The following is a 13,843-nucleotide window of genomic DNA, read 5'->3' on the forward strand; positions in this document are numbered from 1 at the left end:
CAGACTGTAAATGAGTTTATTTCTGGATTCTCGCTTCTATCCCATTGATCTATATATCCATTCTGATGCTAGGACTACATGGTCTTCATTACTCTAAGTTTTCAAATCAGGAAGTGGAATTCCTCCAACTTTGTTCTTTTTCAGTATTGTTTTGGCTATTCTGGGTTCCTTAAATTTCCATGAATTTTAGGATCAATTTCTCAGTTTTTGCAAAAAAAGCCAGGTAATAGGATTGTGTTGAATCTATAGGTCAATTTAGGAAGCATTGCCATGTTAACCCTAAGTCTTCTGAGTCATAAACATGGAATTCAGTCTCCCAATTTTCTATTTAGGTCTTAATATTTTCTTTCAAAAATGCTTTATAGGTTTTAATGTAAAGGTATTACACTGAAAATTATCATTCCTAAACATTTTTGGAACAGAATTGTTTAAAATTTCCTTTTCAGTTTGCTCATCGTTACTATATAGAAATACAGGTCAATATACAAAAATTATATCCTGCAACCTCGCTGAACTTATTAGTTTTGGTACTTTAATGAATTAGATTTTCTACATATAAGATTACACCCTAGGAGAACAGAGGTCATTTTACTTCTTCCTTTCCAGTCTGGATGCTTTTCATTGTCTTACCTAATTGTCCAGGCTAAAGCTTCCAATCCAGGGCTGGATAGAAGCAGCAAGAACACACACCCTTGTCTTATTCCTGATCTTAGAGTGAAAGCATTCAGTCTCTCCTCACTGAGTATGATGTTAACTTAGGTTTCTTTTCTTTTTAAAAAAAGAAAAAAAGAAAAAGAAAAAAAAGATTTTATTTATTTGACAGAGAAAGAGACAGCCAGCAAGAGAGGGAACACAAGCAGGGTGAGTGGGAGGAAGAAGCAGACTCCCAGTGGAGCAGGGAGCCCGATGCGGGGCTCGATCCCAGGACCCTGGGATCATGACCCGAGCCGAAGACAGACGCTAACGACTGAGTCACCCAGGCGCCCCTAACTTGGGTTTTTCTTACACGCAGCTCTTTTTGTTTTTTCCAGGCACCAGCTCTTTGTCTTACCTTGACTTGGTGAAATCCTTCTCATCCTTCAAGTTCTAGCTAAAATGTCACTTTCCAGGGACCTCTTCCCTGAACCTCCACACTAGGCTCATAGCACCTGTTCTCATCACAATTGTAATACTTGTATCATTTTCCCTCCTGACTTGGCCTCACCTTGTTCACAGGTGTCTCCCCAACACAGACTGGCACACACACCGGGTGTAGCTACAGACCAGCTTCGCATATTGTACACTATTCCTTCGTCCAGCAGGGACACTGTTCTAAAAGTTCCGCTTCTACCAGTCTCCACCTCCAGGACAAGACCCTGCTTTATTCACCCTTACCCTCAGCACCTAACACTGAGCCTGGCACTCAGTAACCATCAGTAACCTCTGTGAGTCACGCTGAGGCAACTCAAAAAGGAAGAAATGTGAGCTTCGATTTTTGCTCAAAACAACAGAAAGAAACGTACCTTCAACTGGGCCAACCTGATTGGTCACAGCAAATCTAAGCAACCTTTCTTCATCCGTGTACAAGGCAAAGACCCAATCCACATTCAGCTGCTGGGTGGTGGGGACGGCCGGGTGTCTGGGGGAGTGCCTGCAGGCCTCGTAAGTGATGTTCTGGTAGACGCGGTAGGACCGTGTTTGGTTGATGGTACCCAAGGTGAGCGAATAGTCTCTGGAACTTGTGGAGGTCACCGCTGCAAAAGACAGGATTCAGCCCAACTGGTAAATTTTTAAAATATTAGAGTTTCATGTGGGGTCGATTTTTTTCTGTCTGGTTTTTCATCTAATGCCTGGAGCATGTTTCCTTGGGAAATTCCTGAGTTTATTTGGAAACCTGCAAGGCAATTCCGGGGATGCGAGTTGGATGCAAAGCCCAAGACCAGGAGGTACAATCACTGCCGTCATTATTAGCAAAGAACAGACTCTGCGACGACACGCCAGCCACCCGAGCACTCTATAAGCTCGGCCGTCTTTATGACTCCTACCAGCAAGGTGGGCCCTGCAATCACCTGCAGGGAGGCTTACAGAGGTCAAGAAGTAGCCTGAGACACGAGGCGAGCGTGTGGTAGGGCTGGAACTGGAACACAAGTCAGCCTGACTCTATACCCCAAGTTTTCAACCAGTCCACGCTCTAGCTGACACAGACATGACCGCTCCCAACAGCCTGCGCTTAAGTCTGAAGGGTTCTGGGCAAAGGGAGGAGTCATTTCTCTCAGTCTGAGCATAGAGTCGGAAGCCCGGGCCAGGGTTCTGGCCATCAGCTGTTCTATTCGCTGTCTGGGTCTCCACTACCCATTCTCCCTTCGTCTCTTGCTTGGCTTCCAACTCTCACATCACAGAAAGCACAGCTCAAAGCAGACTGCTCAGCACAGGGCAGAACTGTGACTAAGCCAGCATCTTGCATTCGGGTGGTTTTCCAGAACTGATGTGGTTTTCAGGATCGACGCACATCAACCATGGAAAGCAAGGAGAAAAAGTGTTCTTATGCTCATTCTGAAGAGGAGAAAATAGGCTCTCAGATGGTAAGTGACCTTATCTGCATATATTTTCAACTACAAATCCATGATGTGAATTCCGATCTTCTAACTCCAAACTGAGCCTTCGCTTTACAACACTGTGCAGCATCTCATCTTAAGACAGGCTGAAACAAGGGTATAGGACAAGCAAAAATTCCAATAATCCGTATTTTCCTGTGGCCCAGATGGTTAAAAACTGTATGTAATTATATAACCCCACCCACCCCCAGAGACAAGGCTGCTGTCGCTTACGTTAGGTTACACTGTATTGGGATGGGGACATGACAGTCATTTGTGAAGCAGCCAACACTTCTCTCACTTATGCTATATATTTGATAAAAGTAATAAAAAGGACATTAGGCTCCTTTTATGTATCACACACTGTTCTAAGGACATTCCATGTAATAACTCATCATCCTCAAGATCTCTCTTAAGACATGTACTATCCCCATGTTACAGATGTCAAAACTGGTTCTACATACCTGAGTCTGAGTAGTGGTAAATCTCCTTGTAGGGAGCTACGTGGACTGTGAAATTGGCTGGAATGTAAGGCACCTGGCCTTGAATGTTGGTCTTAATGCTCAGATAGTTCTCTGGGTCAAGTCCCTCCGCAGTTTGAGTGATTCGAACCCTCTCTTCTCCTGGGTAGAAAGTAACTTCCATTTCATGGGTAAAGGTAGCCCCTGGAGAGGAAGAAAGAATTCAGCATAGAGCTAAGGTAGGTAGCACCTTCCAGTAATAATTACCAGTGCGTACTTAATCTCTACTGCTGCTGCAGATGGTGTCTAAGAGGACCATCTGCTATCCAGGACTAAATACTATCAGCTGCTGATTTCATCAGTTCCTCCAATTTTCTATTTAACGTTGTGGTTTCATCCTGCCTCATTTCACACTGCTTCTCTTTCTAACAGCTTGTTTTCTGTGAGAAGCTACTAGGAACATCTTGACCTTTCTCTTTTTCAGGTTGCCAGACTTCAAAAACAAGTGAAAAACTTAGGATACCCAGTTAAATTTGAATTTCAGATAAATAATATATTTTAGTATAACACGTCTCATACAATATTTGGCACATAACGATGATTGTTTTATTCAAAATTTGATGAAAAACAAGACCCTCCAAGTAGCTCTTGAGTCTATAGCTGGAGGTGGGGGAAGAACTTTTCTCTCAGGACGTTATCTGTGATAAAGATAAATCCAGTAGGAAACAAGCCTTTTCAGGTAGGGAGGAAAGAGCCCCCAAGTATCCTCTACACCCTTGCTATCAACCGTGGTCCTTAGACCAGCATTAGCATCTCCTGGGGGCTTGGTAGGAAAACAGAATCACAGACCCCACCCCGGGCCCCCAGGGCCAGAATCTGCCTTTTCCCCGAGGTTTGCAGGTGATCTGGGCGCAGGTGAGTCTGAGAAGCATTGGCCTGTACCGTTACCGTCAGAGCTGTGCGAGGAGGAAGGAAGTTTACTCATGAAGTAAACTCCTCTCCAGAGACCGTGCAAGCACCATGTGTGCCTCCCTACTTGACAGATCTGTGCGTAACAACTCAAGTAAACACAGCCTGACAAACAAGCTTCACCCAGCTCGGGTGAGAGGACCTACATGTTCCAAATGGAATCATCCTATTTCTCAGGACAACCTGGAGAACATGTAGAAGAAATCAGTCTTTCAAGAATGGTCCTGGGAGACCAAGCCATTCCCAGCTACCTCCACACAAAATACAGCACACCTGTGGCTCCAGAACACGGAACAAAGCAATCCTCGCTCCCGGAACAAAAACCAAAGCGTGATGGCTGTTGACCAGCGGCCCCTTCAAAGGCCCCTCTGACTCACCTGTGAAGCTGAAGCCATTCTCCCAGCCTGGTTTTTGCAAAGCAAAGAGCCAGCCAAAGAGGCCTCCAATGGGTGTGAGCGGGAGAAGGGCCTGGGCTGCGGGCTGAGGGATGTGGCTGATGGCCGTGTAGGCTCTGCCGTCGTTGCCCACAATGTAAGCGTGCAGGTCCACGTTCGTGAAGTGCACAGGCGTGTGGCCCACACGGAGGTGGCCACTCACTTTCCCATTGACTCGATGAGGTGCCCCTGAAAGACAACAAATCCAGTCAGCTTGGATCATGGTCCAGGTCGGCGACGGGTGTACAGAAAATCATCCCACTCACAACTTCCAAAAGTCAGTCTTTGGCCATTCTCATGATCCCGAAACCAACCAATGAACCGCCGGAAGTACAAAACAGACCTGTCTCCGATTTCTTTTCTCCCATCCTCCCACTCTCCCGTCCGTTTTGACTCTAATGAGCTGGCAAAAAGGAGAAAAGATTTCTGGCTAATCCTGGAACTGGGAAATCAGCCCAGATATGTTCATTTCTCAAGCATTTATCCAGCACCTGCCAGTCGCCAGTGCTTTGGTCCACGCAGTGGAGATATGAGGTCCATGGCGCAGAGCTCACGGCGGCAGTCGCAAACAAGCAAGCAGCAAAAATACACACAGCGCAGCCCCAGCCGGTCACGCGCGCAGCCCTTACCTTCTGGCAGACAGTGCTTCCCGTTTCCGTAAAACCTGGACTGGCAGTGGCAGCAGAAGCCGGTGGCATAGTCGGTGCAGAAGGCGTGCTGGGAGCACTGTCCATGGTGGTGTTCGCAGGTTTCCTTGTTGGCAGCATTATACGTGAAGACTGGAAAGCAGAAACCAGCTTGCATTAAGAGGCCTGATTGCAGCATTGCTACTGTCAAGCTTCATTATGGACGCCACATCTCCGTAAAACCAGCTTAGATGGTACCAAACAAATGGGTTTTTGATGTTTAAGAGACAGGAACAACATTCAACCCAGGGGAATTCACTTACTTGGTCTTCTGGCGAGGAGCACTGCCGACGGCTCCCATCTGGTCTCGGGGCAGGGCTGGGGGAGGCCAAGGAGGCCGCACACTCTGGTGTGAGCGCGGGCACAGAAAAGCCACCCAGGAAGCACACGTTAGACCGGACTGCACAAAACTGGCATTCCGTGGGTCTACAATTGTCAAATAGCAGCAATTTAATGGGGGCTCAACCTGAGAGTAATGACCCCGAGAGGAAGACCGAAGAGAGAAAGAATGAATGCGGTCTCAGGTGCAAACATTCTTTTCTTCCAGGGGCACCCTGAACCGAGAGAGAATAGCTTGTAGCTTGTCTCACTGCCTAGCTAAGCAGGTTTGCTTGTGAGAAGAGCCTTCAAGAGCACACACACCCCCCCCCCAAGGAAAGTCTATGGAGAGAGAGGGAGGGGGAAGAGGGAATGAAGCTGTTAAATGCCCTACGCCTTTGCAGGGTTTCTGGTGGCAGGTATGGCACACGCAGATTGCCGCACCGTACGAGAGGGGGGGCCACAATCAGCTCTTTTGAGAGACCAGAGTGGACCAGGAGTGGTTCCTTCCATCTACTTATTATGCCCATTAAAAAAAAAAAAAAAAGGGGCCATACTAAGAAACAAAGGAACTGGAGCAGATGCCATTGTCCGTAAAGGAAATGGCCAAGGGAGTGGGGCATGGCTGGGGGGCGCTAATGGAGAAGAGAGCTTTCTCCAGACACCAGGGAAGATGCTGATCCTGAGAGTGGCCACCAGGAGGCAAAGTGGCTTGCACACCTGGCCTCCACCTCCCCGGAGCAGGAGCTGGGGGGAGACGCCGGGAGCACAGGGGCAAGCAGGGACAGCACAGAAGCCTAGTGCTGGCCCCTGCTGCTGCGGTGAGGGGCCAGCTCCCGAAGAAGGTAGATCCCCTCCTCCTGGGCAAACCCAGCTGGCGGCCGTGCTCCAGATCTAGGTGTGCGGAGGAGGAAACCGGAGGATAAGGAAGAAATGGAAAGATCAACAGGTAGGGACACAGGATTCCAGGCAAGAACAGAAAACAAACCCAGGGAGGGAAGATGTAGCACCATGTCAGTAACACCACAGCCAGAGACTTACCGACAAGTGAAAACAGAACAAAGTTACCGTTTAAGTAGTGCTTCCTCTAAGCCAGATACTACTCTATGAAACTTATTCACGCTTTCAATTTGCACACGAGCAGGGGCCGTTTTCCTTCCCGTCGTGCACAGCTGAGGCACAGATTAAAGGGACTTTCCTGAAGTCACCCAGGCAGTAGGTAGCGAAGTTGGAACTTGAACCCAGGAGGTCTGGCTCCAGATTCCTGACAGTCATGCTCCGGGGGAACCCAAGAATCAGATGGTGAGAGCTCGGGCTTCAGCAAGCGGATTTGAGGCACACTTGATAACTCAAGCCTAATGGCAGGAGAGCAGAGATGACCCAGATACGGATTACAGCACGTGGGGGGGCGGGGAGGGACACAGGAGGAGCATTAACTTTTGGACAGTACTTGACTGCTGCTTACAGATTCTTGAGAAAGCTGCAGGCCGAGGGGGTGGCAGGACAGGTAATACAGTTTCAAGTGGAACATCTAGGAGCAGCAGGAGAATGAAGCCAGTGACTCAAGACTTGGTATAGTGCCTTGATGACACAGCTGAAAATTTCCAGTTGGATATAAATAGAAATTTAGGCATAACCCTGAACATTTTTTTTTAAATAGGAACATTGACATAGAATTCACATCCCCCTCCCACCCAAAAAAACCCAGAATGGATATTATAGATTCTGTTGGGAAGAAAGTTATGTATCACTGTCTACCATTGGTTAAAGAAGTCCAGGGGGACCCAGTTCGAGTAAGAAGAAACCAATGTAAAAAAAAGAAAGAAAAGAAAAAAGAAACCAGTATAACTTGTCAGTCTTGTGTTTCTTGAGCCCTGAAGTTAACGGCTAAGTGTGAAGCAGCAGCACCTGGAGGAGCTCACACAGGGACGAGTGCTGAGGACTCGCCTCTATAGCAAGGTGGGGGAGGACAGCAGGGGGCCTCCAGCCTCTAGAACTCAACCTTGGCCATGGCTCAGGTGGCTCTGCAAACCGCAGAAGGACACGGTCTCTCCGTTCCCTCCTCTTTAAAATCAGGGTGACTCCCCTTCACACCTCCATTGCCAGAAATCACACTTTTCTGAACGTACATCTGAGTAGCAAGGTAAAGAAGCAATCTGATACAGATCTAAAGGGTAGTCATTTTCAGGTTAAGTCGAGTAAAAATAAAACCAAATTCTAAACACTGTTCTCTGGAGTTAAAGAAATGGGGGGGTTGTGTTATATTCCCTCTATCTGTTATTTGGTGAAGACTTGTCCTTGCACTCAGTCCCCCTTGCAAGAGTGCGGCATCAAACAGGGAGAGATGGGATGCAGGACGACTACAGATTGGGAGAGTTAGGTTAATTTAACCAAAAGACGCAGGGATGGCTTTCCTATGGGCAAAAGGAGAAGAGCTCGGCGATGCAGCCAGCAACTTACAAAGGCAACTGAGCAAAAGTTTGAGCTGCCATACGGACTGCATTTTTCTCACAACAAAAAATGGTTAGGCTCCCTTGAAAGGCCATCAGGAAACAAACTACAATTACGACGGGTTATTGGGAAGCTGGCTCAGGGATATTCATAAGCAGTGCTGTGGGATACTGCATTCTCAGGACGGAGCTTACTGAGCCACAGAAGCTCAACCTTCCAGCCCCAGGACAGCTACACAGGGAAAGAAGGTGGGTTCGCTCCTAACAAGGGGAGCACAGCCTTCCCCGTAGGATCCGTTCTCCGCGCCTGCCTTCATACAGGTGTGCACACAGACACACACACTTAACACTTACAACATCAGCTTGTCAGGGGAAAGGTAAAGGCCTGTTGCACTTTTCCTTCGTTTATTAATTCAACAAACAATGGGAGCACTTGCTCTGGGCCTGGCTCTGATTTAGGAATTAGGGATAGAGCAGACAAACATTCTGTCCGGAAGCTTACATTCTCTTAGACAGCAGTGAACAAACAGGTAAATTATTTAGTACAGAGGTTTGTTAAGAGCTGTGCAGAATCTTAAATCAGGGAAGGTCAAGAGGGCTGACGCGGAGGGGACTTCACTCTCTTAAACAGTGGGATCAGGAAAGACCTTGGGAGAAGGTGACCTCTGGGCAGAGGCCTGGAGGCAGGGACAAGCAGGACACAAGGGACGGGGGAGAGGGGCAGGGGCAGGAGAGAAGGCTTCTCAGGGCACAGCAGGAGGGCAGGGGCCGGCCAGGTCTGAAGCACTCAGTTTGCAAAGGCTTTGTGAACTGTGGTTAGATAGATAGTAAGTAAAGCAATCTTCACATGTGGACTTTGAAATCTCATTTCTTTTTCCCACTTGATGCTTTTTTACTCTTCTCATATCCTTAATAGAAAGAAAAATGGAGTGGGGATACATAAGAGAAAAGAAGCAGAGTCATGGCCAAAGTACTTGAGATTTGTCCTAATTGAGAGTTACTTATGAAAATGGGAAACTCTGCACTAGATTTGATCTGTCCTTCAGTCTTCATTTTGCCAGCAACATTTAAGCACCAGTCTTCACCCTTGGGCCTGCCCTCCTTCGCTAAGGGCTCTGGCCCAGCCACGTGGAAGACGGACGGCAGGCAGGCTCCAGGCACAGCGTGGGAGCACAGAGGGGATGGAGGGCGTCCAGCCTGGGGCTGCCCCTGGCAGCTGCAGTGACTTTTACTTTTAACAGCTTTTACTGCTCAAGAAAAGGCCTCACATTTTCACTGCAGGAAAGATGTTCCTAAGTTTCCCTGCCTTGAAGAATGATTGATTAGTAAGAAAAACCACATCCAACATTGTAATGAAAAACAGTGGTATGCTTTTTCCTCCAGTTTTCATGTTTAATCCTGGCATGTGTGTGTGTGTGTGTGTGTGTGTGCAGCATATAGCAAGCTAGCTGGACCATGACCTCAGCAGGCTCTCCTGTGCAGGTGTCTTCAAGGGTATGGGAGGCCCTGGTGTTCACAGACCCTAGCAACCTGGAGGTGGACCCGGGAGAGGCGCTTTCTCGTCTGGGAGGCTGGATGGGGAGACAGAGCGCGCTCTAATTCATCCTGGGGTGAAAGCCGCATGAGTAACACAGTCCTGCAGCCTTTCCCAAAGCCAAAAGTAGGGCTGGACTAGAAGCCACAGGGAGATCCCTGTGACACCCTGGGCTCTCCCGGCTCGACTGCCATTGAGGTGGAGCACGAGGATCCCACAACAGAGCATGAAGGGGTTCCGAAAGCCTGGTCCCCTCCCCCTTTCTAATTCACCACGCAGACGCAGACGGAGGCTAGATGCCGCTCCGCACAGCACCACCTCGCAGGTGCAAGGGCTTCTAAGAGCTCTGTCAGCCATCATCCCTGCCCCACCACACGGCCAGTCCTGCTCAGCTGTCGTCCTCACCCCTCTCACCCGCCCCCTTGACTCTCCCCCTCTCTCCATGTCCACACGTGTCAGCCCTCTGTGTGGAGCGTTTCCCCAGTTTCCTTCTCTATACTCAGACTCTGACCCCACTGGGTGACTCAAGGCCCTCCTCTTTCACAAAGACTTCACAGTTTGGGCCAATCCTTCCATGGCTTCCTTGCCTCTTACTCAGACAAGTCGCTCAGTATTTCCAGGCTTCAGGGTCTTCCTCTGCAGCATGGGAAGAATAACAGCATCTCCCTCACAGGGCAGTCCAGATGAGTGATCGTGGCAGCACAAACTAAAGCAAGTTTCCACTCTGTGTCCCAGGGGGAGTGCAGGGAAGGCCACCCAAACGTCTAGCGCCTCAGCCAGAGAAGGGCATGTGGCAGGTGTGCAGGTAACTTTCCGGGTTGCCAGCAAGCTACCGGAGCTCCCTGGAGAAACAAGGCACCTCAGACAGAGGATGCTCGCATTTCCATTGTATTGCTGGTTCTGTGCTCGATGAAAACAGAACAAAGCCAATGATACACTTGAAGCCAGAACTAGAGTGTGGTTGGGACATCCCTGCGTGGTGTACGCATGTTCTGAAAAGAATCTAGATTTCTCAACAAGAAGAAATGTCTATAAAAAGAGTCCCTAAGGGGGGAAAAATTTTTGAAAAGAAAGGGAGAGATATGTGAGGGTTCTTTAACTAAATCTTAATATCTTTGTTTGGCAAGATGACTTCTGAGTTTAAAGGGGAAATTAAAGTGTATTGGGCTTGGAGCTTCCCATATTCAATCTCAATTCTCACAGCTACCTCACAAGGTCTACGTTTCCTCCGTGTTATAGCTGAGGAAAATGGCTCCAAACCACACAGCGGGGCTGGGAATCAAGCTCAAGTCCACCTAACACCAAAATCCATGCTTCTCCCCGCCATCAGTAGAAACAGCCAGGCAGTACGGCTCACGGCTGGGCACTTGTAGGCAATGTTCTGTGTCTCTGCCACCCCCACCCACCCGCTGTCCCAGAGGAAGTCCACTTTTGCTTAATGACCTCTGGGGTGCCACTGTTTTGTCTGGAAAAAAAAAAGTATCTACCCACTGTAGGGTTCCATAATCCACGCAGTCTTCCTAAAGTCTGAGGTGAAAACAGAAGCTCATGCATTTTCCCTCTCTGCTTTCAAGTTTTCAAGTCTTCCCTCTGTGCTTTCTAACATGCAGTTGCTGATTTTTTTTTTTTTTTGTCCTTCAAGGTTCAAAAATGTTTAGTTATATTTTTTCTAAATGTCTTAGTGTGTTAGCCAGCTTTTGCATATGCATTCTGCCATTTCTAAGACGTCAGGAGGAGACGCCCTCCAGCAGCTGCTAAATACCAGAGTTCATGCCCCAGAAGGGTGATGGCTGCTGCCTCTGTTCTCAGTGTTCCTTAAGGCTCCTCCCCTGTCACTCCAGTGAGCTCAGCCTCTCACAGCTCAAAGCAAGCAGTGCAGCCCCTTCTTCTGAACTCTTTGAATCACTCCACAGATCTGCTTCTTAATATTCCAACCTCTTCCCAGGGCAGGAAGTCACAAGTGAAAAGACCATTTTAGGATTCCATCTTTACCCCAAAATCCCTTTACTAAAAATCTTTGATACTTGACTTTACATTTTCTTTAGATATACAGAATTTTCGCTGAAAAATCAGGAGCTTGTCAGAAGGGTGTGGAGGTTCTGAAGCCTTCCAATCACATTCACATCTTGGATTTGACAGAAAGGTGGCCCTTTGGCACAAATTAAGGCCCGCTGATTCAACAAGCCTATTGGCTAGTCTCTAGCCATCCCCCAACCCCGTTCCTACTGCTTTAAATCTCCTATAAGTAGTAACAGCAGCACCGACTGGTGCAGACACTGAGCACTTTGTTATCTCATTTAGTGCCCTCAGCAAATTTAGGAGAAATCCAAGAGGCTTGGGGGTTCCATGAGTTGCCCCAGGTCACCCAGCAAGCGGGTGCGCAAGTAAATGAGGCAGCAGGATTCAAACCTAACTCACCAGTTAACTCACCAGAACGCACCAGGACTCTCCGTCTAATCATGACATAATGCCACTTTCATCACAAAATAGTTTCTTTCCTCCTAAAACAGGCACTTCTTCAAGCATATTCTTGCAGATCACTACCACAGCAGAAGAACCCAGAAGGTCCTCTTTGCTGGGTCAATTACGAAAGAATGGGAAACAGAAAAGGTGGGGGGTGCAGGGGGAGAGAGGTCCTGAAGAGTGCTTTCACCTCTGGCCCCTTTCCTCCTATTAGAGGTCAGACAAGCAGCCCCTGGAACAAACGGAATGAATCCGTGCTCAGTTTCCCACTCACGTGTTTACACCCCTGACTGGGAAGAAAGACCTGATGTGACACGTCTCAACTAGGAAGAGAAGGCGAAATGCCTCCATGTCTGTATTAATTAACCACTGCCTCCTCTCGGCATTTCTTTCCTGGCCCCTCACTCTGGTCAGTGAGTCATGAAATGAGGACAGGACTCCAGGGAGGTGAATACCACAGCTGCACAGCCATGAACCAGAAATGACAAGACACAGGTGGTTAGCAACTTTCCTTCCCCGTGGGTCTCAGCTCCCACACACCACCGATGCATCTCTAACCCAGGGGAGCACAAGTGTTGTCCCACAACAGAGTATGAATCTAGAAAGTTCATCTGAGCCAGCACAACCAGCCACTTAAAACTATAGCCTTAACCCGTCCAGCCCGGTAATGTATATGAAACCCTGGAACGTTTCACCTTTGCTGAACTTTCAAGCCGAAATACTTCATTACACTTGAGAGCGTAGCTGGCACGAGCAGCCTAGTTCTTCCCCACTTGCTTCATGAGGCCCATTTGTAAAAAACATTATTAATGGTCAAGAGATTCCAATAGAATTTGCCTGCCAAGATTTATTTGGCAAAGGAAAGATACTCCATCTCCTGAAACATAGGTTTAAAAAGTCCGTTCCAATCTTCCTTTTGCTAAACGTTACACCAACTCGCTTAAGAGAAAAACTGCAACTCTGTGCAAACCAGCATTTTAAAAATGAAATCCCAGCACCCAGGCTTCTCCGGCACTTACCCTCAGTGCTGGAACTGATGACGTCTTCCACGCCCAGCACTTGCCTCCCCCGACCCAGCGGTGGGGTGTGAGCGGGCACGGGGTAATTTAGAAGAACCGCCTTTCCTTCGGGGTGGGCTGAAGGAGCACCCTCTTCTGAAGGCGGGGCCCCTCCATCTGCGTAGGGAGGTGGGGCTCCCCGGGTAGGATCCAGTGAATCTCCTTCTATCTCTGATGGAGCCGGGTCTCTGGTCCCTTGCTGTCTGGAAGCCTTGACTCGGCCATTTAGACCTGGGGTATCTACCCCACCCAGAGCTCTCCCCTCTTTGGTTTGAGGGTCCAAGGTGGCAGATTCTGCTTCAGGGTAGAGAGGTCGATCACTAGCTGTCAGCTGTGGCAAAGGGGAGGCCGGACCTCCTAAAGGTCTTGGCTCAGCTTTCGACTGGAAGGAAACGTCAATACTGCTGTGGCCATTCCATGCATCCTCTGGCTCACCTGGGGGGTATTCCACTTCTCCTTCATTCTCATCATAATAATCCAGATTGTCCTCAGTGTAGTCTCTTTCCGCGGCTGCAGTAGGGCCGAAGGACTGCTCCAGGGGAGGTGAAGGGTGGGCTTTGGTAAGGTCTCCTCCAACAGTGGCTGGCCTGATATTGTCCAGTGGGGAAGTGCTGCCGATATGAAAAGCCCACACTCCAGGAACCCCCAGGTTGCTCTGTCTAAATAAAAAGAAAACAGTGCATGACAAAAGTGTCCATTTACCCACCATCCTACAACAGTGAGCAATTTATTTTAAAACTGAAAGACTATTCAGATCAGATTCAGAGTTTTCACTAGTATAAAACCAAATAAAACCAGGCCTACATGCTGACTAAAAGGATTATACTGGAATTTTGACATAAACTACCTCTTATTTAACATTAGGTTTCAGAATGCTAGACCATCAACTTAGAAATC

The 13,843-nt window shown here is 48.3% G+C and overlaps 1 protein-coding gene across 4 annotated transcripts in view; it reads right to left on the minus strand.

Annotated features, from left to right (window-relative positions):
* The window catches only part of NID2 (nidogen 2), a 59,436-nt gene that overhangs the window by 30,271 nt on the left and 15,322 nt on the right, over positions 1 to 13,843 (minus strand). For all 4 annotated transcript variants that reach the window (XM_026480390.4, XM_026480388.4, XM_026480391.4 and 1 more), the window contains exons 4-8: positions 12,908 to 13,605; positions 5,067 to 5,216; positions 4,381 to 4,626; positions 3,038 to 3,238; positions 1,503 to 1,733 (exon numbers count right to left, since the gene is read on the minus strand). In XM_026480390.4, the coding sequence (XP_026336175.2) occupies positions 1,503 to 1,733; positions 3,038 to 3,238; positions 4,381 to 4,626; positions 5,067 to 5,216; positions 12,908 to 13,605 (1,526 nt within the window). The remainder of the gene's footprint in view (positions 1 to 1,502; positions 1,734 to 3,037; positions 3,239 to 4,380; positions 4,627 to 5,066; positions 5,217 to 12,907; positions 13,606 to 13,843) is intronic.

This window comes from Ursus arctos, unplaced genomic scaffold (genome assembly GCF_023065955.2).
Source record: "Ursus arctos isolate Adak ecotype North America unplaced genomic scaffold, UrsArc2.0 scaffold_25, whole genome shotgun sequence".
NCBI classification, from domain to species: domain Eukaryota; kingdom Metazoa; phylum Chordata; class Mammalia; order Carnivora; family Ursidae; genus Ursus; species Ursus arctos.